At 47.1% G+C, this 25,922-nt stretch overlaps 3 protein-coding genes across 4 annotated transcripts; 1 reads left to right on the top strand and 2 right to left on the bottom strand.

Moving 5' to 3' along the window:
* Nucleotides 1–1,428: 1,428 nt before the first annotated feature.
* TMED8 (transmembrane p24 trafficking protein family member 8) lies at nucleotides 1,429–13,822 on the bottom strand. 2 transcript variants are annotated; one of them, XR_008466083.1, is made up of 7 exons: nucleotides 13,561–13,822; nucleotides 12,241–12,319; nucleotides 9,638–9,767; nucleotides 8,564–8,705; nucleotides 7,996–8,295; nucleotides 6,583–6,985; nucleotides 1,456–1,571 (listed from the first exon to the last, which is right to left on the bottom strand). XR_008466083.1 is itself a non-coding variant. In XM_054199421.1 (6 exons), exons 1-6 carry the CDS (start codon nucleotides 13,646–13,648, stop codon nucleotides 6,768–6,770), a joined length of 957 nt encoding a protein of 318 aa, XP_054055396.1. In that variant the 5' UTR covers nucleotides 13,649–13,822; the 3' UTR covers nucleotides 1,429–6,767. The 2 variants fall into 2 exon arrangements, 1 of the variants encoding a protein (XP_054055396.1); XM_054199421.1 differs by having other exon boundaries at nucleotides 1,429–6,985.
* Nucleotides 13,823–14,020: 198 nt separating this feature from the next.
* On the top strand, nucleotides 14,021–17,351 carry SAMD15 (sterile alpha motif domain containing 15). The gene is made up of 3 exons (XM_054197950.1): nucleotides 14,021–14,167; nucleotides 14,317–14,415; nucleotides 16,845–17,351. Exons 1-3 carry the CDS (start codon nucleotides 14,021–14,023, stop codon nucleotides 17,109–17,111), a joined length of 513 nt encoding a protein of 170 aa, XP_054053925.1. The 3' UTR covers nucleotides 17,112–17,351.
* Nucleotides 17,352–18,343: 992 nt separating this feature from the next.
* On the bottom strand, nucleotides 18,344–25,783 carry NOXRED1 (NADP dependent oxidoreductase domain containing 1). The gene is given in 9 exon segments (XM_054197938.1): nucleotides 18,344–18,635; nucleotides 19,282–19,504; nucleotides 20,587–20,591; nucleotides 21,492–21,553; nucleotides 21,555–21,676; nucleotides 22,725–22,893; nucleotides 23,543–23,576; nucleotides 23,899–24,047; nucleotides 24,151–25,783. Coding segments are annotated over 9 exon segments (1,173 nt in total). The 5' UTR covers nucleotides 24,268–25,783.
* Nucleotides 25,784–25,922: the final 139 nt, after the last annotated feature.

Raw genomic sequence — 25,922 nt, 5'->3', positions numbered from 1 at the left:
GATTGCTCCTGCCCATTGATTATTTTATAAAAAGTGCTCCAAGCAAACACAGGACTACAACAAAGACAACTGAGCTTCTGCAGAACTTGTCCTACCAAACTCTGTAATGAGACAAGTGAGGAAGGATGGCCCTGGCTGCAGGTATCATTTTCACCAGCAGGTGTGCTTCCTTCAGGCCATGTAAATACAGTCTTCATAGTAAGATAAAGTTGATGGGGAAGCAGCTATGAGGAGCTATGAAGGGCAAACACTTTTCTCTAGATAATTTAATCAGCACCTGGTAACTGATGAGATGTTTTTAATCCTTCAGATTGAATGCTGAAGAAACGGAATAGGCAGCTATAGGGGATCTCTCAAAATGGACGTGAAAAGTACCAGTATGAAGCACTGGAGGGTAAACCATTCAAAACCTACCCATGTCCATGATATGAGCTTGGGTACCACTTGTTCCTCTCCAATGCTTTAGGCATTCGCTATAATCTCAAGCATTGCAAAGAATTTGAAGAATTAAAAAAAAACCCCACAAACAAAACATATCTCAGCAAGTCATTTTAACAGACAGAAAATTTCCTGTCTGGAACCAGCAGCAGCAGCTGACACAGAGCATTTTCCTATCCGTTTGCAACCAGGATGCCCAGTACACTGCAAAGTACACTTTGAGTGTTTGTGTCGTCTTTGCTCATAAAACTAAGTTTAATTGTATTCTTGTTTTGTTGGAATGTCTGTAGTTCAGTTTTTCATATCAAGACACTCATTTGCTTTAAACAGGAAACAAAAGTTCTTGGTTGCATAGTGAAAAGTTTATTTAAAGGGAATAAGTTCCAATATACTGTTACAAATCAGCCACAACACATCAAATATAAACAATACAAACCAAGCGTAGAAGGAATGCAAGCACACTATAAATACAGTCTTCATATGTGCCCTTCAGCAAGAGGTTCAGTACCACATTTTGTTAAAATACCCTCTCCTCCATTTAAAACTCCTATCTTGGCAGGACAGGAGAAGCAAACAGTTGGAGCCGAGAACTCAATTTTGAAATCACAGGACATCAAAAATATTCACATCACATCGATAAGGACTTACAGACAACCATCGCAGTTCACAAGAATATAGCTCTGAAAAAGATATGACCAGCTACAAGATGCTCCCCATTGAAAGACTACGCTAGCAGCTTGCAGCAGCGAGTTAAGAGCAGACTACTTCCCTCTGAGGAGGGCTGATAGTCACCAGGGCATCCTGGCGGTTGCAGGGAGACCATCTCCAGCTATTTATAATTTCAAAATGCAGCTCCTTCAAGGTCATTACTTGGCAAAGCCTCCTTAGCTCTGAGCTTAATGGTGGGCATCCAGCTTCTTGCCCAAGGGACTTGACTCACCAGTCCAGATGGGCTTAAACCAGAGAAGCCTCACTGATGGATCACAAAGTTCTTCCTCTCTCCCCGACTGATAAAGGGTACATTTCTTGTGATGAAGCTTCTGAGAAAGCAACATGTAAAATCCAGAACAGAACACAGAAAAGCCAGGGGGAGTCAGACCTGTCATCTATCCAGCCTGATGTCGCATCTTCAGCTGCAACAGCACCAGTGTTTCAGAATAAGTTGCCAGAGACTCTTTGGAGGCAAACGTGAAATAACCCCACAGAAAATTCTTCTCCTAGCAAGACGTGTTTGAACTCTGCAGTTTTATGTACCTTCTAAAACTTTGTTTAGTTGGTATTTACTGCAAATCAACTTATTTAGATAAATGACGTAGCACTTTCACTCCTGCTAAATTCATGGCTTCTTCCACAGTCTAATTAGCCAATGTATTTAACACAATCAGTTCCCAGTTTTTCATTCTACCAACAGATATTCTGCTACATCTACATGACATTGTCACACCCATTATTTTCCCAGATATGAGAAAAGGAGAAAACAGTCTTTTCTTTCACACTTGTAGATCAAAAAAAAAAAAACACAAACAACTTTGTTGCTTTGGTCTCTTATCCAGCCTCAATACACATCAGCACACACCACTCACAACGCTGGATTCAGACACTCTTTTTAGAGAAAATGATGAATGGTCACAAGGAATGCTCTTCTGTATCTATCTAGTGTCCCTCTGGTCCTCAGGTTTAGCATCAGCATATAAAAAGGAGTAGTCCTCTGGTGCTCCTCAATATCTGACAGCAGCATATGATTTTAAAAGGCAAAGAATCTTACGGCGCCAGGAAACTCAAACACCATTCTAGTACTCATCTTAGGGCAACAAGGCAGTCTAATGAACAGCTTAAATCTCCAGGAAGGGCCTACAGGGACTTTCCTGGCCTGACCTTAGGAAGTGCCTCCCCTCTACCCAAATGGGCAGAAAACAAGGAGAAGGAAACCCTTGGATTAATGACGTCTATGGCTCTTATTTCAAATATGCTCCTTGTTCCTAAGGCACCTTGTGATAAATCCTCTGTGGAGTGGCTTTAGTGGGGGTAGTGAGACAAGAAGGAAGGGTATAAGCAGCGGGGATAAAAGTGAACTCATTTAAGGATTCATTCTCTACCCTAATTCCCCACAAAAATTAATGTCTTTCAGCAACTAGACACGTGACAAGGTTCACCTCTAACCCACCTCACCGGGGCAAGCACCATGATAGCTGACCCACTGCAGGCCACAGATGAAGGTTACGTGCACACACAGTTACAAGAAGACAAGCGCACAGGGTAGATCCAAAAAGGCAGGCATGTGGCTGTCTTTTAGCCTCAGTTGCATAGTAACTCAACGTTCTTTTTAGCACCTGAAGTCAGACAACTAAGCTCATTCTCTTACACATTTTCATCTTACCTGTTTATGTAAATGGCCCATTACCAGTAATGATCATCTATGTAACTGCTGAATGGGTCCCAAGCATTAATTTGCAACTAGCCTATGTCTGACACCAATAACCTTTCACAAGAATCCATGTTACAGGCCTCCAAAGAGTTTATGAATAAATTAAATCAGTACAGGTGGTCCCTGATTTAAGCAATTCTAACTCTCTGTCCTCAGTAAAACATATAAACTCCTGCCGCTACATTACACCTAAGAGGGGAAAAAAAAAAAAAAAAAGAGAAAACAATGGAGAGCTTATGACCCTCTTTGACATAAAAAAAAAAAAGCCCAACAGATTGTTACCATTATTATAAATAAACAACTATATGAGCTAATTTTTATACAAGTCCTGCACTGCAGGACTTCTTCAGAACAGAGTTCATCTCTGGCTGAACATGTAAATCTTATTTCTAGATCTAAATTATATTCAAAACAAAATGGGAAACGATTTTGTGCTTTCACAAAAGCAAACCCAAAATGCAAAAGCAGCTTCTTCCTTGATTTAGCTATTTGAATTTCTAGACACAATTTACAGTGAGAAGAAACACATTTTAAAAACTTATCTGAAATCTTCCTTCCACAGAAACAAAAAAGGAATTTTCCTTTCTCGAGGATTAATTTTCCTCTCTAAAGTGCAACTGCCTTTTTAATTCATTTGTCTCTCTAGACCCAAGGTCTAGTTCCAAAGGTCTCTAATTAAAATAATAAGGGTTTCCATAACTGCCTCAGCCAGATTGCAGGATTGGACACAAATCCAGGAGATACTCCAAACTGAAAAAAAGGACACATGAGAAATAAAGACTACTTCTTTGAACCAACTACAAGTTCGATTTTGAATGGGAATGGCTGCTGTTAATCACTAGCCACACAGCCAAGCTACTGGATTTATCAGAAAATGAATAAAGACTATATACCGTTCCAAAGAGAAGTTGTCATGTGAGTAACAAATGCTATCTGAATACCTGAGAAACAACATACTTGTGTAATGTGGGATTTAAAAAAAAAAACAACACAAAACCAAAAACAAACAAAAAGAGGAATTATCCTGTATGACCGTGAAGCTTCTGTTTCCTATAGATGAAATATTCTGTGCCTAAAACTATCCTGTGTTCAAAAGAGATACCAGATATTTCTGGAAAACTGAAGCGGAGAAATAACACACACAAAACGCTTTCAGTTCCACGGTGGCAGGCCTATCTATGGGCACACTGCATTTGTAGACCAGACACACGCGGATCAGGATGACGTACCATGTTCAATGCTGCTGTGGGGCTGAAGTCACTGAGACTAGGAGACGGGCACAGTTCCAAACAAGTGACCTGAGCCTTATTAAAGGTTGGTCCACGCTTCAGAAAGCTAGAACTGAGGAACAGGATTGCCATCTACAGTGCAACTTATCTTAACTGAAACCACTAACTAATGGCTTGAAAACTGGCACATAGTATTTACGTGTCAGTGAGTGATGAAAATTGATGTGAAGCAGGCCTTATTGACTTCTTAACAACATGACAAAATGCATTTCAAACTTTAATACGAGCAACAAACAGACAGGAAGGGGAAGTAGCTGCGAGTTAGCAATGGGGAGGCTACACTATAAGGGAAACAGCTTTTTAGTGGAGATAACCCACTAGCCTGCAATAAGCCATGCAACTGAGGATCAATGATTCTGAAATATCTAATGTATGTACGGGTCAGAGTTGCCTTCATCATAAATAAGTCCTAATTAGAAACTGGAGTGGGTGAAAGACAGGGCATCATGCATTAACCAGCAAGTGCACGCAGGGTTCTGTGGATCTCCCAGCAAAGGGCCAAAGGCAGCCATTGAGTGGGGCAGCGCTGACGTGGTTGTCAGACTGAAGGGTCTTTTCTATCTTCTTCTGTTTAGTGTCTAGGAACTTGATAGACAAAGGATGGAAAATAAAAAGGCAAGTGCCTTACCCGAGTTGCTCAGGCCTGATTCAAGTGCTGTACAAAGGCCACAGCATGGTCCTTCATCTTCCGCAAGAGAGGCTAAAGGAAGGAATAGTCCTCCCCAAGCTGCTAAATGAAAGAGCATCTTACTCTGACAGATACCAAGGCTGTTCTGCTACCTGCAAGGTTGTCTTGTCATTGCCCCTGCTTGAATAAGGCAGCTTTGCACTTCCCCCCCTAGCCCAGGTGTGCGTGCTCTCTCTCTTGAGAAGGGCAGCTGTTTTCTCCCCATCTCGGGGTCCAAAGCAGCAAAAACTCTGCTCTCTGCATACTCACACAGAAAGCCACTGTGCTCCAAACCAGTGTTCTTTGCATTTCCACTCCTCCTGCTCCCAGCTTGGCCTGCTCTGCTGTAGACTGACTGCTCTCTCTTACCATTTGGACATACTAAGTGCTCTGGGGCAGTGAGTAAGTAAGCAGAGATAGTTAAGAGCTTGAATATGGAGCAAATTGCGCAGCATTACAATACAGCCTTACTAGGAAATACATGGCCCTCCAACGGGAGTGAAATCTTTGGCTTTAACTACCCCAAAATCATTCTGTCCATTATTCCCTCTCAATAGAGGGAACGGACCAAGTAGAGGTGCTTTTCCTGAAGGATTTAAAAATAAAACTCAGAACTTTACTAGAATCACCATGCAAACAGCCATTTTGTGTCTCTGCAAAGAGGTATCAAAATGTAAATACAGCAGTATTCTTAGAAAAGAGAATGATTTCAAGTTAAAAGTATTAAAATAAACAGGTTACAGATAAACATGATTTAAAATTCATCTCTGAAGGATTAACTTAATCCTTGTTCAGCTCTCCCAGTACTTGAGCAGGTGATCACTAATGCCATCGCTAGCCACCAAAACATGCCAAGGAACTCCACCCTTTACCATGTGGCCAGGGTTAGCAACGGCCTTTCTGATTCTGGTTCTCAGAAAGGACCGGTTAAATCCCACACCTTTCGACTGTCTGAGCAGAGATGTTCTTTTCCAACAATACCTTTGCAACAGCACTAGCAGCTGACAAGCTACACTTCTCTGGGGAGCCTTTTCCTTGCTACATATGGTATTATCCAGCTGGCAGCAACACCAGTGAACCAACATGCTGCTACTGGGAAACGTTTCCTGTATATTTTATTGGTTGTACTCCAACCTTTATTCAGCACAGCAGTAAGTAATTTCTTCTGCTTCACATCTGGATTATAGAAAAAACTTTTGGTGGTCACTGAAGTTTTAATCATCTACACATCCCTACAATCAACAGGTATAACATCCGATTCTTTATCTGTAGGAAAACCTTCTTATGGACTTAGAGGTGTGCACCCTCCCCCCACCCCCTGTTCAAACACATGCTGTGACTACCGTTTGGGGCCCGCCCACTGTAGTGTGGCCTAGCCACCACTGCTGCTGGCCAGCTGCATCCCCACTGACACAAGTGACGGAAGCACTGGCTGCTGGTGACATGTAATGGTGGTAGGTGATGAGATTATCAGTGGCTAGGTGACAAGCCAGCTGTGCTTTTGGCTCATTGCAGCTGACAGCTGCCCTCTAGTGATGCAGATGCAGCAGGAGAGTGGGAAAAGTTATTCACAAAAAGTAACAGATCAAGAATATTTTCACTTCATTTCGTACCAGTGCAACAGATCGAAACCACAACCACCTGAACCTGGCCTCTGGGCATCTACCAGCTCGACATGAAGGCCCAGCCCGATGCCTGCGTAGAGCAGACCTCCCAAAGTTTTACAGAAAGTTGCCTGTGGACAACCAGGCAGTCACAATTACCTTTCTCCACTGGGACAGCAGGGAAGGAGGGTGTAGGGAGAAACCAGTTAGTGTCTGAAGAGGAGCCGGCAGAATTGTGCGTTGGTTCTGTCACACAGCAGTGCCCATCAGGCAGTACCAGGGCTGGGTGGCAGCCTGCTACGCTCACCATTACCTGCCTGCCATCCCTGCCCCTTCCCGTTTCTTCAGCTAGTGTAATAGACATGAAAGAACAGAGTCTTATTGCGGAGGAGAGAGTATGAGTTATCAAATTTCAGCAGGTAGATGCCCTCGCCTGGGTACTCGTGGCTGCCTGCCTGCACCTCCCGATGGCTGTTCCTCCGATATACAGGCATGATCTCTCCATAGCGGTTCCGCAGATAGCTTTTGGAGCCCCTTTCCACGTCACCAACAGGGGCAAGTCCTGAATGGGAGAGGGGAGACAAGCAAGTAGGCCAGAGCCAGTTAAGCCACTAGGTAGTCCAGAAAAAGATCGACAAGACCAGAATGCAGCAGAGGCATGCCAATATATGGAAGGCTAACTATGATAGCATCACCCATAGCATCTACTCTGATCTCTCTGCAAACAATACCCACAAACTCCAGCTTTCCTTACCATTACAGAGGACATGCTGAGAACCAGTTCTCTTGGGAATACTGATGGTACAGTATCCACTTGCCTGCCAGCCTGGTCTCCTTCTCCCTGGACTTACTTTTTAAACAATTCACTGCTTTCATACACACAACAGTGGTCCAGTGATACAGACTTGAAGCAAAAGAAAGGTAGGAAAGCTCTTAGCTATAACCTCACTGTGTTTATGTCCTCAATTCACTTCCACAAGAGGATTCCTCCTACAGGAACCTACCCCTCTTTGGAGAGCCTGCAAAATTAATTTCAGACACCAACCTGCCAGCTACACTGGTCACACATACAGTGAAGCCACAGAACAGGCAACATTGCTGTGTGTTTCACAAGTACAAAGACCCAGGTAGCAATCCTCTCAAATGCAGTCAGCAGGAGCTACTGGGGGAAAAAAACCAACCAACCAATCAAAACCACCCCAGGAACAAAACCTTTTTGCTCTTACTCACCTCCAGAAATTTCGCAGTGTGAGAGACTGAAGAAAAACAGCCAAATTAAAATTGCAGACCATAATATTTTTATCAGGTAGAAGTCGAACAAGTGAATTCTGATTTTAGATTTCGAAGTGTTCGATTTCAAGAATGCTATTGGAGAAGGACAGCCATTGACATACACTGAAGCAGGAAAGGATAAATGCTTTCTCATCGCAGCCTAAACAAGAGCCCAAAAGGCTGCAGAGATAACAAGTGGGCTGAGTAAATAATATAGATAGAAATTACAGCATTTGACAGACACTCTCAGCAGCATGGCAACAAGCACCACAAATTAACCCTTATAAGCTCTGCACTAACCTTCAATTTCCTCCTCCTCCTCTTCATCCTCCTCATCACTGGATTCGCTGACCTGAACAGTAATGGCAGTGCTGGTAACTGTGGTCCAGTCAAAATAGACTCCAAACCCAATGTCGTAGTCATCTGTAGCAAACTCCCAGCAAATGCATTTCCCATCAGGATGGGTCGGCACGCGGACTGTCACCACCTCGCCTCGCTTCACCACCATCCGGCCATTCTTCTCCTTTCCCATCTTGGCTTTGAATTCCTTCGTCTTCTCAGTGGTCCACATGGTGGGTGGAGCCAGAGGGGGAGGCTGAGCTGAGACAAGGGAAAAGATCTTGGACTCATCTGACTTTTCACTACTGACAAACTGTTACCTGAAAACAGTGAATCTATTTCTGATAAGGCTTTTGCATTCTGGAGCCTGTTCCCAGAAGCCTTGGATGTGAAGTTTTCCCACTTGCCAGCCAGGAGCCAAAATTTCCAGCAGGAATTAGCAGTGTCTCCAGGAGTGCCTCCGCTCTTCTCTAGCCAGGGCAGGCACTTAAAAAGCCACCCCAACAAGTGTTTTCCTTTCAGGACTCACCTTTCCTCTGCTCCCCAAGGAGGTCTGCAGTCTCCAGCTCAGCTGAAAGGATATCCACAGCACCAGTATGATCTGACTGAATCATTACTATATCCCCTGGTCCTTGAGGTACATGGTAGTTGGTTACTCGAACAACAGCTTTCTGCACAAAGCACATAAGAAACATTGTCACCTGTCTTACCATTGTGGTAAGAAAGTCCCCAGCTGGATTTAAAGCAACGCATTAGTAATTCAGGCATTTTTCTGCAGCCAAGTCAGACTCTACGTAACTTCTATTCATTAAAAAGAACTGGCTGGCTCCGAGACACCTCTCTGCATTATTTCCCCTACAGCACCAAAGTCATGAACTTTGAAGTCAAATGCTGCGTTAGTACCACAAACTACACACCCCTTGTCAGGCACATCTTTGCATCTGCCTCAGAGTTCATTGTCACCTCTCAGCAAAGCAACAGCCTTACAGATTTATCTGCCTGCTCTTGGAAAGAATTCCCAAGACTCAGTCTCTCTAGGGAGAGCCTTTCAGCTCTGTGTGCATCTAGACTACAGCCACAATCCAACTGTCATTTGCTGCATCCTAGTTAAAAGTCCACCTAGTTCACTAGGGCCAGCCCTCTCTCCTCATATATACAAACTCACAGTTCCTGAGCTCGGTGCCACTTGCACAGGTTTTCCCAACTGTAGCTGTAATGCAAATGAACTGGCTGCTCAGCAAAAGAAACAAAAGATGGCAGAATCGCTTTCAGTACCCTCTTCCGTAAATCGGCAAGAAGGGAATTCCCAGAAGCCCCAGACAAGAGGCAGAAGGTGAGAATAACCCTGAAGCACTAGCGAGCCCAAAACTGCAAGGAAGCGAGGACTAGCCAAAGACACAAGAGGGATTTTGCAAATCAGATGGATAATGCTTACCTCACGCTAACGTACAGAAAAAGATATAACTGAATCTATGTTAATACCACTTTTGTCTTAACACAACCCTTAAAGCCTCAGTCCCATAGCCATAAGCACAGCAGTAGGGTGGAAGAACTATTGCTACGCCTCTGTCCTTGCTTTCAGACATAAGAAACACCCACCTACCTCTTTGAGGGACTGTATTTGGTCAGGCAGCTTCTCTTCTAGTGCAGCCACTTCCTGGTCCTCTGAAGTGCCAGCTTCTTCCTTCGAATCCTCTGTTGCGCCCGCACTCATGAGCAACCCAATCTGCGACCTTTTGGAGGAAGAGAGCACTACAATTCAGCACTTGCACACAGGGCACAGCCAGCAGAGGAATCACTCTGCTCTGGAACTCAAATTCAAATGAACTGAAGGGAACAAGCTTCTGTGGTCAGCACCTGCCAAGTGCAAAAAGAGCTCTTTGCACCCCAGTCCTGCCCTCATCTCCATGTGACTATCTTCCATGTGAGCCAGAGGGAGCAACTTTAGTGAGATATTCCATATTTTCTGTGCTTTAGAGAGCTGTAATTCACTGCACTCACCCCACAGCATGCTAGCTGACCAACACCATACCAAGTGCAGAAACCAGTAGCAACTTTTCTGCTCAAGAAAGGACAACTTCTTTTATGCCAGCTACTACATAACATCTGCATATTCCATCAGAGGTCAGCTGGATCGGTGAAAGGATTCAAAACAGCCATCCTGAAAATGCCCTCTATTTACGTGGCCCTTTATGCCTTTCCTGTTAGCAATCCCAAGAGATACAGGAAGCACCCAGGTGTCTCTCTGCCATATCCAAACACACTGCACAGACAAGCAAGTCGTAAGATGTACAATGGCAGCACAGTAATAGCAAAGAGGTTCAAGTACTGTACTGTGACAAGAGGAGATGGACATGTTAGAACAAAAAGAAAGGTACGTAGCAGGAAAAGAATGGTCAAGAAAGGAAACGTCTTTGGCATTCATTCTCTGTTGAGGGTTTTCTTCTAAATTATATTTAAAAACCTCTGCATATTGCCTATAGCTGCAAAGAGTTATCATCCCAAGTGAACTCAGATGGATGTCAGTAGTCTCCTCTGTCATACTCTCAGATATTATGTGAAACTTTCATGAGAAGCAACCTAGTCTTTAATAAGAATGGCAACAGTTGCCCTTTTGAAAAGCAAAGCCTTCTCACAGGTCTATAAAACCAATGTCAACTGCGTTGGTCTAAAGGATCAGGAACATGAGAACACAGCGGTAATGGAAAATATGTGCACTTCCTCTAATGTCTCCTTTCAGACATAAGAAATATTCTCATTAGCAAGGGATCAGACTATGAGTATAGTGTGGAACAGCTGGAAAAAAAATTAAAAAAAACCCATACACAGCTCAACTCAGACAGATTCCTTGCCGTATCCATAGAGAAGACTAGAACACGGCAAATGCGGACACTTGGAGAGGACATTTTTTTAAAGGAAGAACTCTCACAGTTCTCTGGCAGCCCAGGACAAATTTGGACTTCTATGCCATCATTTTCCAGCCCATTTGCTTTTTAGCTTAGCAGTTGCACACCTAGAAGGGCTGTTTGGTCACTTGCTATGACAGGTGCACACATCTGCTCAAAAGGCTCTCCATCAACATAGGAGCTAACAGCTTGGGAATTCTTTCCTCCAGACACCACTGAAGCCCAAGTCTCACTGAAAGATTACGAAGAGCTACACAAGCTTTATAAGCAGATTTACAAAGACAGAGTCCAGATGATTCCTCCTCACGCAACCCTTTTGGACCACCCCTGTCCCTTTTAAAGGAGATCTAACTTAGATAAATTTATCAGGTAACATGCACAAGGATCCAGCATCTACTTTGGCCATTTTGCTCACAGTCTGTATTAATCTCTTCAAAGAAAATTAGAGGACATAATAAAGAGATGGAAGAACACATGTTTGGAGTCAAGAAGGCTGATATCATTAGCATTAGCTAATAATCATCATTGGCTGATGTCATTAGCATCAAGCCAAGATGGAATCAAACTGTCGTTTTAGTAAGTAGGGTGGTTTGCTGGGGGTTTTGCTAGAATTTTTTTCCCCTCTTTTTCAGTGAGGTTGTGGTTTATCTACTGCCTGATGTAATTAACTCACACATTTCTGAAATTGTATCTTGTGCAACAAACGCATGATGGCAAATGAAACTCCACTGCTTACGGTATTAGTGCTTGTAACCAATGCAACGACTCGGGCACAGGCACCACACACCCAACATAGTAACAAGCCAAACATCTGATAACAGCAGCATTTATGAAGGAGTGACACAGAAAACAAAGGGTGAAGAAAAAAACCAAAACATTGTCAAGAAAACAGTAAAAGGTGTTTTCTTGCTCAGCTTCCACCAGAATTATAGACAGCCGGAATGCTTAATTATTAAAGTGTCCTTCAGATAAGACAGAGAAAATTTCCTGCTGAAAGTTTATTAGCTCTTACAACGGACTACAAAACTTTGCAGCGTTCCTTCCAAGCTGAATGATTCTGTGATTTGAATAGCTGAGCTATGAACTACACTTCATTAATTCATAAGCTTTAAAACAACCTTAAGCCTGTAAGAACAGCCCCTCCTATATTGGTTCTGGTATATACTGTCCCAAAGCAGACAGTTCAGTCTCTGGTCCCTTCTCTTCACCTGCAAAGCATCAGCTGCCATATGGAGGAGGTCACAGGGGTGAAACAGATTGTCGTGCATGTAAGCCACAATACACAAAAATATCTTCCTACCTGCTCTGCGAAGCACTGGACTCCAAACAATCAAACAGCTGATCTGCAGGCTCTGTCTTTTGGGCCGAGTCTTCATTTTCTAACAACAAACAGAATTTACAGAGAGAAGGTGAAATAAGTATCAGTCTTCAAAATACACAGGCAGAAGGAAAAACTACAGCCAGCACTCTAATGTTGACAAAGTCACACGGCTGTGGAACAAAGAGCTGCGCCAACCAGTTTTTCATGTTATGAGCTGTGTCTAGCGCCTTGCAGAACAAAGATTTTTAATTGTCTCAACCTTAGGAAAGGGAGAACAAAACCCCATGAGTGTTTTTGGTGCAGAACCACTCTTCGAAGCAAGGTTCATTGAGGAACCACCAATCCTAGCTTTAGGAGGACAGAACAAGGCCAAATTTCATCACGTAAAACTGGGCTGACAAAGCCCTGGAAAAAGCAATCATGCAAGTGGTTCCCACGGGGCACTGACGAGATGGAAATTCCTAGGTCACTGCTAAAAGAACTGTCTATAAAGATGGCTCCTAGTCTCCCCCGAGTCTCCTGAACTCTGGGAAAGCTCTGTCCCCATACGACTGCGGTACACGCTCCACAGTCCCACTGTCTGATCGCATGAAGGCAGAGGGCATGGGCAAGCTCCAGCTTTTGCAGTTCCTGATGATACACCTTACCGGAGTCAGCTGGGAGCTGCGAGGCACCTCCAGTCCCCGGGCAACAACGCCAGGCCCCCAGCCCACGGCAGAGACCGGACGGCGGGGGTAGCCCAGCTCCCGGCTAGACGGGGCCTCCTTCGCCGGGGAAAGCAGCCTGTCTCTGATAAACCTCCATCGACTTCCCACTGCGGGGAAGAAGCACCGGGAACTGTTGCTGGAGCTCCGTGCGATGGAGCGGAGGCGATCGGTGGCGGGCTCCCCCCTCCACGCCGCACAACGGGACGCCCAGGCATCGCAACCCGCCCCCCTCCCCCAGCAGCCACCCCACCCGGGACGGTGGCGAACGTTAGCCACGGACTAACTCCCGATGCTGCTCTTCGCATGTGCGCCGAGGCAAACTGTCACCGGGGAAATAAGGCTTCTCCGGGAGAAACGAGGGCACCCACCATGGAGAGGAAACCCGCGGCATCCTCCCCGGCCCTAAGGCCAACGCTGAAACAGGCGCCCCCGGGCCTGCCGCCCCGCCGCCGGGGATGCTCCCCCTCGGGGACCGCGGCCGGGCTGCAAGCGCTCACCGCCGCCGGGAGGCAAGCGCGCAGGCCGGGCGGGGAGCCGCTCCCGCTCCCTGCCGCGGCCAGCCCGGCTGCCCCCTCCCCTGCCGAGCCCGTACCTGAGGGGACGTGGGGCGCGGAGCCGCCCGGCGCCCCGGCGGCCGGGGGCTGGAAGCGGGAGCCGGCGGCGAGCGGCACGTCCGACATGGGCAGGGCTGAGCGGGCGGGCGCGGAGCCGAGGGCGGCAGCCCGCCGCGGCGGAAAGAGCCGAGCGGGGCCGAAGCGCTGCGGTCGCCGGCGGCGGAAACACCCGAGCGGGGGGGGACGGCAAGAGCCGAGCGGACGCCGGCGAGCCCGGCAGGAGGGAGAGGGCGGTGCCGCGGTGCTCTGCTCTCAGCCGCCCCCCTCGGCAACGCAGCCAATCAAAGACTAGTTCCGCAGGGCCCCCGGGCGCGGGCAGTGAGCTGGACCGACAGCGTGGAGGGGGCGGCGGAAGGGAAGAGGGGGTGCGCCTCCAGGAAGTGGCGGTTGCCATGGGGACGAGGGCCCGGAAGGACGCGTTACCTGGGGACGGCGCCCATGGAGCCGAGGCCGGGGCCTGAGGGGCCGGAGCCCGAAACCGAGCCCGAGGGCGCGGGAGGGCTGCGGGCCGCCTGCCCTTTCCTGGCCTGGAGCGCCGCGGAGGTGGCTGAGTGGGTGGTGCAGCTCGGCTTCCCCCAGTACGAGGTGCGGGGCTGCCGGCCCGGGCGGAGCCTGAACCGCGGGCCCTGAACTCTGTGTGTGTGCGCGAGTGTGTGTGAACAGCGGGGGCGGGGGCGGTAGTGGCCGAGGGCGAGCCGCTGCCCACCCGCCTTTCCCTCCGCTTCCCTGCCCAGGAGTGCTTCAGGGCCAACGGCATCACCGGCCGCCGCCTCATCCTTGTGGACTGCTCCAGGCTGCCCGCCATTGGCGTCACCGACTTCGGCCACATGCAGGTGCGGCCGGCTGCGGGTCCCCGAGCTGCCTCCTCAGCCCCTCTGAGCCCAGCTCTGACCCCTTCTGCCTGCGAGCCAGCTAGGCTATAGCCTGTCCGCCCAAAGAGTGAGCCTGGAACTGGGCAACTAATGTTGTTCAGCCAAACGGTTATATTTCTTGAGACTTTTCAGGTATAAATCCTTAGCCGTCTGGAGATCGCAAGCGTCCTCTCTGGAGCACCATAAGTGCATCAGAACTGCTTAGCCTTTCTTTAAGCCTATGTTGCTCCTCTTGCCCCATGAAATTGCTTAGCAAGAGGCATGCACACCTTTCTTAGATATCCTTCAGAATTTCTTTTCAGTAATTTTCCACTTCCTCATTTGTAGAACTTGTAAAAATCTAGTCAGCAATTTAACCTGCAGCAACTGAGCCACCAATCTCAAGCAGCAGAATGGTAACTCATTATTACTTCCTTGCCTTACACTTAGCTGAACACAAACAGCATCTCCATCTCTTCCTCATTTTATAAACATGTAACTGTGTGATCATTTTCCTTTCAAACCTACCGCTTTTCTTTAACAAACACTGATAGTTAAGCTAAGTACACTGAACTTCAGGGCTACAATCTGGCCTTCCAAAGCCTCCTGAAGGTTCAGAAAATAGGGAGATTGAACTTAGATTTTATTACCCTCCTTCCCCTCCCTAATGGAAAACACAAAGGGACTTGGGGCTACATTTACAGAGCCAAATCGTTTGTTTCACATGACGGTTTGAAGTTGCTTTCCCCAGAGGACACAAGGTAGAAGTTCAAATAACCAGGAAGAGAGAAAAATCTTTATGCTCCAATGACTAGAGTAAAACACTATTTGTTTTATTCTAGAGCACCAAAAAGTAATTTCACCACAGTTCTGTCTGGCTGCACAATCTTAACTGTTTGTTTGAAATGAAATATGCCACTAAAAACATTGACTAGTGCCATGACTTTGCCTGTTGGTTGGAGGAGAAGGCATCAAATTACATGGCTTCATTTTTCAGATGGCAGCCCTTCAAGCGTATTTCTAGTAAGGGCAGATACAGCCTTTATAGTCATTTGCACTTACTAAAGATGTCATTAATTTTATAGGCTTTGTAAGCCTCACCCTCGCATTGGGATATAGGGGTTATGTATGGTGGTAGTTTAACTGCTGAGAAACACTAAGCCACAAGTTACGGATATCATATGGATATGAATATAGTCTATTCCTCCTGTAGAAACTGAAATTCCTCAGTGCTAGGATAAACAGTAGCCAGCATACTGCAGCAAGCTTGGAAATGAGACTGTCTCTGTAATGTTTTCCAAAGCTTGAAAGTGAATTGTGAACATCTCACAGACTTCAGTGGAACCTGAGGGTCCTTGAAGATCACGCCCTATCCTGATAGTTCTTTGTGTTTTAAAGAACTTTACTCTGATAGAATCCAAGTATGAGGAGCTCTGAGCAGGATGTGGCCCTTTGGGTCTGTCAGGGATTGTGTACTAGAGAAGGTGCAAAGTTAAAGCCATAATCCTGGGCACATCAGCTTCGCAACAAGAAATATCAATGAAAGGCTGTGAACAGTTGAAACCGAGATAGTTACTATAGAAATAAATGCGATAGCATCAGGTCAGTGAGACTGAAACTTTTTGCAGTTTTGGGGAAATGGCAGTTTGGTAGAGAACTACACAGTGAATTATTTGGAAGCTACGCAGCATAGACAAGGGAAGTTACTGCTGGTTTTAATTCCACTGTAGTGGTATTTTAGATATCAGAACCACTAAAGATACTAGTCTGGTGTCTTTTGATATCACACAAAGTAGGATACTGCCAAAGCTGGGGGAAGGTTTTGTGCAGATGCTGTGAAAGATCAGTAAAACCTTGTGAATTGTATTTTGAAGCTTCAGTCAAATCAGAAGGTTACATTCTCAGAAGTGACTTCAAAAGTAATGGCAAGGCTCTGTTCGCTGACATTTCCAGGTCCAGCTGGCTCAGACAGCCAGTCACCCATCATTTTCTTAGTGAGCCGTATGGCTGATTGGTTTAATTAGTTTTTTCACCTCTTCTGTGTATAGACTCTGTTGTTGACAATATAACTTAGCAAACAGCAATATTTTTGCATTAGGCAGAATGGACTCCAGCTCATTCACCCGTAACTTGTTTGTTTTGCAAGTGCAAAAAGGAAAGCAGAGATATTTGTGCTACTAAGAGTCCAGATATGATGCCATCCCCCACAGTAAATCTGGAGAATGAGCGGTCTGCTGTGCTTTTACAATGTCACTGGGGGCTCATGGGTTCCGATCTCCCTCAAATTGCAACTTCAAGTGTGAAACTGTTCCAAAATTCAGTTCTTTTCCCTGATGCTCTGGCACAGACTGAATGGGATCAACTGTTGCCCTGTAAAATGAGAATTTCTGGTATTTTGCCTTGTATTTCAGGAGATTTCACGACATGTGCGAGAATTGCTGGGGACTGAGGACCCTCTCTTCAACAGATCCATTGCCCTCCCATACAGAGACAACATGGGTCTCTTCCTGGAGCGAAAGTCCCGATCAGGAAAGAAAGCAGATGCTCTCACTTTCCCACGATTTGTCCAAGAAGCAGGACTGGAGCCCTATGCTACAGTTCCTCCTTTGCAACGAGCCCAGGCTGGGGTAGAAGCAGATGCTCTCCCTGTGTCGCAGGGCACCCAGAGGCAGGATTAGAGACTCACATTGCACTTCCACCTTTGTAAGAAGCTAGCAGGGACAGCAGAATATACCTGGCAGTTTGTCCAAGGAGGTACAGTTCCATCTTGTCTCGATTATAGAAAAGGCCACTGCAGCTCTTAGCCATTTGATGACAGCAAACACAGCCCCACGTTGGCTCTTTTCTGCAATCCTTCGTTTGCTTCCAGGAACTAAGTGAAGCAGAAGCTATAAATCAGACTGTACCACTGTCTGTCTTCTGCTTCACAGTTGATTAAAAAGACCAAAACCCAATCGTAGACATATTTTAATTACCAGCGATTGATAACAACTTCCCTGCAGCTCAAGTGAATGGATTTCTCCCAGGCTTTAGTGTCTGTAGACTGGGCTTACTGTAAAGCCCACATGTAAGGTAAATGGCGTACACAATAACTGGTATACAGGTGCGGTGACAGCTGCTCTCGGCAATCGTAATTAAGCGAGGGGCCCAGTTATAACTAATCCCTGGCCTCACCACAGAAATGATTTCCTGTGAGGCAAAACCAGGCAGTAGTTTGTCATAGTAAACAGTAGTGAAACACGTGATAGATGACGGCACAAAGTATAAGAGAATACTGTAAGCTGAACTAGAGCACTTATGGGGAAAAAAAATGCTTTGTCCTGAGTGGATTTGGACAGAATATCCAGTTATGTCCTTTTTCCATGAAAGAATTATTCACGTAGTCTGTGGCAGTGGGTGCGTTATCACCAGCAAGGAAATATGAATAAGTGCTGATTAAAGCCTGGCTCAACAGAAGGAGTGCGCCTGACTAAATCCTTACATTTTGTCTGGCATCAATGGCTTCCTTGAGATCCCCCCATGGTGGGGAGGGGGGGGAAATAGAGACCAGACCCAATCCTATTTGGTGGCTACACCATAGCCACTACAAAATAACTGTAATTTGGTTTTGTATTTCAGTTTTCTCTTGAAACTGCAACAGAAACCGGGGAAACTGAAGCATTTGGCCAAGATGACTGTAATAAGCAAATTCAGACCAAAATAAAGCAAGACTCAGGCAGCCAGGGAGAAGCAAGTTCGCTGAGCAGTTTAGAGAGTGACACCTGTAAAAGCAAATGTGTATGTAGGGTTACTGGCTGGAACATTTTAAAGTGTCTAAGAGTGAACAATACTCGTTCTTGCACCCCTGAGTCCCCTGAGGGGGCTGTGGTGAGATCTTAGCAAACCATTCTGTCATGGGCTTTGTTATAGTTTATGAGGATTTAGAATCATAGTCAGAATTTTCCTCTGGGATTTCTGAGGACATGTCAGAAGCGGCTGTGGAGAACGGAGACTTGTCATCCAACGTTACACCAGGCTCCATTACAGCTGAAGTAAGAGATGTCTTGGTGACGATTAGTCCCCATTGCTTTGTAGGCCAGTCTCCAAAGGATGCCTGGTATGGTAGAGCAAGACGGCATCAGACAAGCTCACTCTTTTCTAGCAGCTGGGTAAAGGAAGGCTCTGTCAGCTGTGCAGCTCTCAGGTCAAACCACGGGAAGGCTCTGGGAAGGGGCAAAAAAGTGGAAATACTTATGGGCAATAACAGTCCAAAGCAGCATGCTAATAATTTAATAAATAATGGTTTTCTTCAATGTCTGACTACGAGTCTCTTTCTCGGATCTTTGAGAAACAATCGGACTCAGAGACTTGAATTGGAAGTGTTCCAGGCATTACTCTGCCACGTGGAGCTAAACTGAGCCTAATGGCTCTATAACAATCCTGCACAAGCAGGACTCCTTTCCCTCAAGCAATGTTCCCCCGACTTAACATCCTCAACAAGCTTCTCCATCAACTACCATAAGTTTGTTACCCATAAGGACTCTCCTCTCTAGATATTCCCATAAGTTTTTTGGTTTTTTTTCTGCATCCAGTGCCCCATTCCTGATCAGTGGCTCGAGACAACCCTGATAAATAGCCAAACAGGAACCAATGTCAAAATAACTCAGAGATGATAGTCCAGATCTTTTATTGCTAAAACATCATCTAAGGCAACATTCCCCGGCACGTATGTGGTCCTAAGGGCAACACACAGTTCAGCACCTTCCAACCCAACAAGACAGCCCATGCTTCAGCTGTGGGATGAGGCACGTTTCAGAGCAAAGAGGAAGCCAGGACAAGCAGTGCCTCAGCATTCAGCCCTTTACTTACTCCTCTTGAGTCACTGAAGAGCCAAAACCTTTGTTGACAAAACTCTTGCACACAAACTGCGGTCAGGAAGTTTTCTGCTCTGCACAGATGGGGCAGCACTCAGGAGAACAGAGGTCACTGAGTAATTTCAGTGCCTTCTGGTGAGGCAGGCTCTGCCATGTGCTGCTGTTCAGGGCTGCGCAGAAAACGGCCACCAGCCATTCAGCATTGACTCTTATTTTCCCTGCAGGACAAACAAAATCAAATGTCAATTACCAGTGTGCACACAGGTGTGAAGCGATACTCTCATCTCCCACTCCTGTGAAGAATTGCATTGGCAATCAATCAGACTTGGTTTATTTGAAACCTTTGATCTAGGGTCACTTTAGGTGAGGAATGCTGAAATTAATAGTAACAAGTCTAGTATAGCTTGCTTTTTCTGTAGCTCATTCTCATCGAGTAAATAGGAGTCCTTTACAGGCTGCATATAAAGTCATATACCTGTTCAGCCATCACGGCATGATGAACACCGTAGCTCCTTTAAGACCATTCAGCATCTGAAGAATTAGAAGGGCATGCAGAAGTGTATAATGAAATTGCGATGGACAGAGATAGCAGTTGGCAATAGGAACAGCACGTCCATGGAAACAGAAGTTGTGCCTGAGGGAAGAGAAAAAGATTTTGGACTGTGTATATCTCAGCTCCTGCTCACTGACTTAGCCTCAGAGCTACTATTGTTTCATGAAGGGAAATGGTAGCTCATTAGAAACTGGTGGCAGGTACAAGGAAAGCAGTGCTCCCGAAAGACAGGGTGCCCCCCGGGGCACTAATCAGAGAAACTGGTGAAGGAGATGCATACTGCCTCATTTTGCCCACCCGCTTCTCGTGCATGACTACCCCCTTCCACGTGCTCTGTGTCCTCTCCAGCTTTCGCTGTACGGTGGCAGGATTTCTCTAGGAGGATTTTCTTCCCCACGCTGCACTCCTAACAAAATCACCATTCCAGACCCAGCCTTGAATATCCCACTGCACCATCCATGGCTGAGTCAATAGTTGCTGAGATTCATCCCATTAACATTTCTTATAATGCCTCCTTTCGAACAGCCATCTTAACCAGCTAGAAAGGTTCTTCCTGTTTGATGGACCCTCATTGCCTTGTGTTAAAGTTAATCCATGGGCCTTAACACCGCCAATGGAGAGATGGCCACGGTAGGATTGTTAATTTTGCCATGTAGTGATCTGTTTAAAAAAAAAGACGGGGGGCAGGGGAGAGGGTGTGTAAAAATCATCCGTTGCACTTTCTCCCCCAGTACAAATAGGTCATACCACAACTGCAGCAGCGCAGGAACACATGGAGGTCCAGGTCCCTCCCCACTGCAGGCAGATTCCCTCAAGCAAGACGTCTCCAACATTTTCCTCTCCTCGGCCCTCTACAGCTGTATCCCCACTACTTGTCCGCCCTCCCTCAGCCCTGCAATCAACAGCCAGCATCACCCAGGTTTAGCCGATGGGGCAGAAACCAGGTTTAGCTGGTAAGGAGGAGGAAGCAGTTATCCTTTGCAGGATCTGCAAATCTTTTCCTTCCTTGTAAACAGCCTTGCCCATAGAAGAAGAGCAGCGTCACGTTTAGCCCCTCACTGGTCACCTCAGCAGGAGCCCAAGACTGGCCTGACCTCAGAGGCTGGGCACCCCCTGGGGTCAGGAGCAGGGGGTACAGCTCATGCCCCAGCACTCAGAGCCTTTGGGAGAGCTACGGCAGCAGCTTAAAGCGAGACATGATGCAGTGGGTTTGCTTTATTGACCGTGGAGACTGGAGGCTGCTCCTTTGCACCTTGTTTCCTGCACTGTCTCACAAGACGTTGTCTTGCAGCAATAATCTGAGGCCCTGGCAGGAGCGGGGTTTCAACGCCAGCACTGTGTTTGATCTGGGGCTCCCTTGACTCCTTTTGATCATGTTTTCAGGTTTATAGCCACAAAATCTACAACTTCCCCTAGACAAATAGAAAGCTGAAACTCTGAAGTGTTCCCCTGACTCCAGCAGTTGGGGACCTGGGGAAGCAACTAACAGTGACAAGGTTTGCAATGACGTTTCACAATAAAATTGTGAGAGGCAATAAGAGCTGCGCTCCTGCACAGTTCTGGTTTAGCCAGAGCACATGCGCCGTGCTCGCCCCATGAGGTCCCAAACAACTGCAGCACGTCCAGGCTCTGAATGACGTGGTCCATTTTACCTGAGGAGGGGGACGGCGGTGACAAGGCTGTGCACAATGCTAGATTTCTGGGTGGCAGGCAGGCCGAACAATGCAGCAGATGGACGGCGTGTATGACTGGAGGCAGCAGAGGAATGCAACATCTGCTCAGGCCACCAGCTGAGCGTTGTCGTCACAGCACGTGAGCCCCTGCTTCTGCAGCTCTGCTGCAATAAGCAAGGAGAAAGGGACTGAATAACCCACAGAACCAGCACAGGCGACCGACCGGCACCTCCACTGCCACACGCAGGTGAAACACAAGCCGCTGCACCCAGGCTGGGACGGCTGGCTGCCAGCCCAAAGTGGCACAGAGGGACTTCGGCTGCTGCCCATCACCGTTCCTACATGGCAAAGGACAGCAGCAGGGTGACACAGAAGAGGCAGCCTCTCTGCCAGGAATGCAGGGAGCTCAGCTGCCTGGCCCCAGTTCACGCAGGCTGATTTAAAGCCTTTAGCTGAAACAGCCGAGCCTTAGGATCTGGCTAGTTTTCAAGATCTATAAAAAGCCATTTAATAATCCCTGCTTCCTCTCTGCCCTGAGATGATTAGAATGAGGATTTTATTGTTCCAAACATCTCCCCGGAGGACCGTTCTCCCCACTTGTCTTGTTTCATGTAAGAGTTGGGGCAGTTGACAGTTTATATGCAAAGTTGCTGTAATGCTGCAAGTTGATCTCCTCTCCTGGCCGGCTATTCAGAGCCCAGCGAGAAGCTCGTCTGCTACAACTGACCCTGCAGCCATGAAACAAGGAGAGGGACGTCTCCATTTCAGCACTGCTGCTCATTTGGGAAGATGTTTTCTCTGTTGGGTGAATATTTAAAAAGTTGGAGTCTCAGTCACCAACCAGGCTCTTGGCAAATGACAAGGAGAATCTTGAAGAGCCACAAAAATAGGGGGGACTAAACTAAAATGTGCCTTAAACTAGCCAGTGTTCAAGGAACAGGGTTAATGTCTCCACCACACTCAGATGGGACTGGTAAAAAAAAAAAGTGAACAACTAAATTAATGTTTGGTGAACAGTGGGTTTCCAATCAAATAAAAGTCTTTCCTACAACAGCATCCTCTGCTTCCCAATAAAAAAAAAAAAACAACTGGTGTTTCCATACCTCCAATATTTTTGGCAGAAAAACATTATTTAGTGAGTTCTGCCTGAAGTGCTATGAAAAAAGTGCAGTTAAAAGCCCCAATTCCAGGCCCAGGCTGGGGAGCACTTACCCAGGCTCTCAGGGTGCCTGGTGGAAACACGGATACTGGACTGCAGAGCACAGCTCAGCATCAGGAGCACTCAGGCCATCTACTTCTCAAGGTGGCCCTTGCCAATAATCCCAACTTTCAGGCCATGGCCGTCCCCCAGGGAAGTCAGCAAACCATTCTCACTCCCACTCTACCTGGGGAAACAGAGAAGCTGGCATCAGCCCATCTCAAGCCACGGTTTCTCCAGACCATGTGTGGTCCTACCTTCCAGGAAGGGTCCCATGCCATGTGTCCAGATAGCACATCCCAACCCCACTCCTTGCATCCAGACCAACTCCCACCCCTGCTCTCCAATGGGATTGCCAGAGAGACAGAGGCTGATGGCTGCAGCCTGGTGTGCACAGCATCCATGGGGCTTGGGGATAGATCCCAGGGAGCATAGTGTCCCCATCCCAAAACACACCACCCATGCTGAGGCTAACTGTGAAGCAGCTCAGCAATTGAGAGCTGATACCTGTCAGACACACCAACCCACGCGATGGCCAAGGTCAGCAACAAGTCAGCATGAGGAGGCTAGACTAGTGACAGCAGAGGCTGCGGCTGACGAGGGACACGGGACAGCACTTGCTAGTGGAGGACAATTGCCTCAGTATAAATCATATAGACTAGTGGCAGGAACAACTCAGAAGCGTTGGGCACTACAAGGTTTCTGGGATGAAACCCCAATTTGGTGCTAGAGACAATCTCTATTCCCTGGTTTTCTCAGGGGAAAGCTAGTCCAGATGATTTAAGACTGATTGACAGTGCGTTTATACAAATACAGATGTTCAGTAACTAACAAGCGTGGGCATAAACAGTAGGAGAGCTTTGTAACTGCGCAAAACCAGATAAAAAGCTAGCAAACTGTAGCATTGTGTAGGAACACCTATATAATGCTTAACTTCATACAAAGCTGGTGCGAACCAAGCAAGAATCTCCCTACAGAGACCTGCCACCTTCCCCAGTCCTCCCAGTAACACATTCATGCCGTTTAGACCAACAACAGAATGACCAGTGATGTGCCTGTGTCACATTTTAGCTCAGTAAAGATGCAGTAGTTTGGGAAGAGCTTAGCACGTCAAGGTTTCCCCCTGACATGACTACGTCACCCAACCAGCACATTTTACCAATGGTGAGGAGCTCACTTCTACCTTACCTGAGGTCATGGAGAAGTTTGCAGAAGATGGCATGGGCACACATGTTCGCTGCCAGCCCCTTGCAGCACCTCGTCAGATGCATCAAGGCCTCCTCACTGACTGCTTCATCAGCCTGAGAGGACTTGAAAGGCTCTGTAATGTCCCACACCTTGACCCAGAAGGACAAGCATCAGCAGCAAGAATTTAGGAGAAGGACACGACCGCCACCCACGCAGCATCACAGTCCATCCCAGCACCTGCCAGGGTTGTACCTGCAGTGTGAGACCCCAGCCCTTCTCAGGGTTTCTCCTTGCAGACATGGGACCTATAAAAGTGGCTGGTCCCCACATGCAATGCAGTCGTTGAGAACAAGGTGCATCAGTGGACATCTGAACCCGTGCTGTCTCTGATGCTACATTTCTCCTGATAAACAAGTCCCAGCTGGGCTTTGAAGCCCAGCCACCCACAAGCTGCAGGCACAGTACTTGGGACAGACTTCACTGGAGCTGCTCCTAGGCTTAGAAGTAATGAAAAAAATCAAGCCTTCAGCAAGTGGTTCAGTTTTCCAGTTCAAAGCTATTTTTGCATTCGCCTTCAGCTTTCCTATGGTCGTGGGCAGTGAGACCAGAGCCCTGGAGGTGACCAACCAGCCCAGCCTGGGCACTGCCACAGCGAGTGCCTGGTTACCAGAGAATCGGACACTTTCAGCTGGGGAAACTGGCAGCGTGGGCTTTTCCAGAGCCACCGCAGCATCCCCCAGAGCCCAGAAGAAAGCACAACTCAGTCATGGGGTACGACCACCTTCACTGCAGCAGTCTCTGCTTTTTTCTGCTGGGTACAGCTGTGCCACCCTGAGAGCCAGCAGCTGGTTTAGCAGGAAAAAACTAAGAGGGCAGGAGCTGAACATGTCTCTATGCCAGCTCCTGCCCACATGTGTTCATGGGGAAAAGATGCTCTCAACCAGAAGGGCGACCTCTCCAGCAGGGGCAGATGGGTTGAATTTCCACAGGAAGAAGAAAAAAAAAAAAAAAAAAAAAGGCATTTTGCTACCTTCACGCAAATTCTATCCACGATCTACTTCATCAGCTGGCCTGTACTGCCTAAAAGCAGATGCATGCCGAAAGCACACAGGGCCCAGGAAACCTGTATCCATTTGTCATACCACAAGAGGGGCATCCAGGACCAATGCTTGGAGAATGTGGGCTCCTCACTACAAAAGAGACATGGACACGCTGGAGACAGTCCAGCAAAGGGCCACTACGATGACTAAGGGACTAGAGCATCTCTTGTATGAGAGGCCGAGAGCTAGGACGCTTCAACCTGGAGAACACTCGGGGCAGGAGGTGTGTGTGTGGCAGGGGGGCGGATCTTATTAATGTAAGTATCTAATGAGAGGGAATGAAGAAAAGGGACCCAGACTCTTTTTTCAGTGGTGCGCAGTGAAGACAAGAGGCAGTGGGCACAAACCGAAACATGAGAGTCCATCTGAAGACAGGAAAACACCTTTTTACTGGGAGGGTGGTCAAATTCAGGAACAGGTTGCCCAGAGTAGCCAAGTTGCCTCCAGCTGTGGAGATACTGAAAACCCAAATAGACCCAGTCCTGGTCTGCCTGTTCTAGGTGACACTGCTTGAGCAGGATTGGACCAGAGGATCAAGAGGTGCCTTTCAATCTAAACAATTCGGTAAGGAAAAAACCCCCAAACACTAACACAAAAAAGTTGAGAGTGCCAAGTGCAGTAGGGAGGCTGGAACCCAAACCTGCCCTCAGACCGGTACATCACTACATATAACCTTCACCTTTGCATGACCACCCCTGCGGCAGCAAACTCTCCAACAACATTAAGATTAACTCATCTGTGCTGATAGCACTGAAGGTGTGAAATAAGGCACTGGAAGCAAAGCCACTCCATGGTGACACGCACTGTGCTTTTCAGGACATGAGAAAACACGCTGCACACTCACTTTGTGGGAGGTGTGATAAATTGCTCAGGGTTAGCAAACAGAGTGACAAAGTGCTCAGCGTGGGAAGGAAATAAACAGCC

The sequence above is a fragment of the Rissa tridactyla genome, chromosome 4, assembly GCF_028500815.1.
Source record: "Rissa tridactyla isolate bRisTri1 chromosome 4, bRisTri1.patW.cur.20221130, whole genome shotgun sequence".
Classification (NCBI taxonomy): Eukaryota; Metazoa; Chordata; class Aves; order Charadriiformes; family Laridae; genus Rissa; species Rissa tridactyla.
This window is presented reverse-complemented; position numbering and strand designations above follow the sequence as displayed.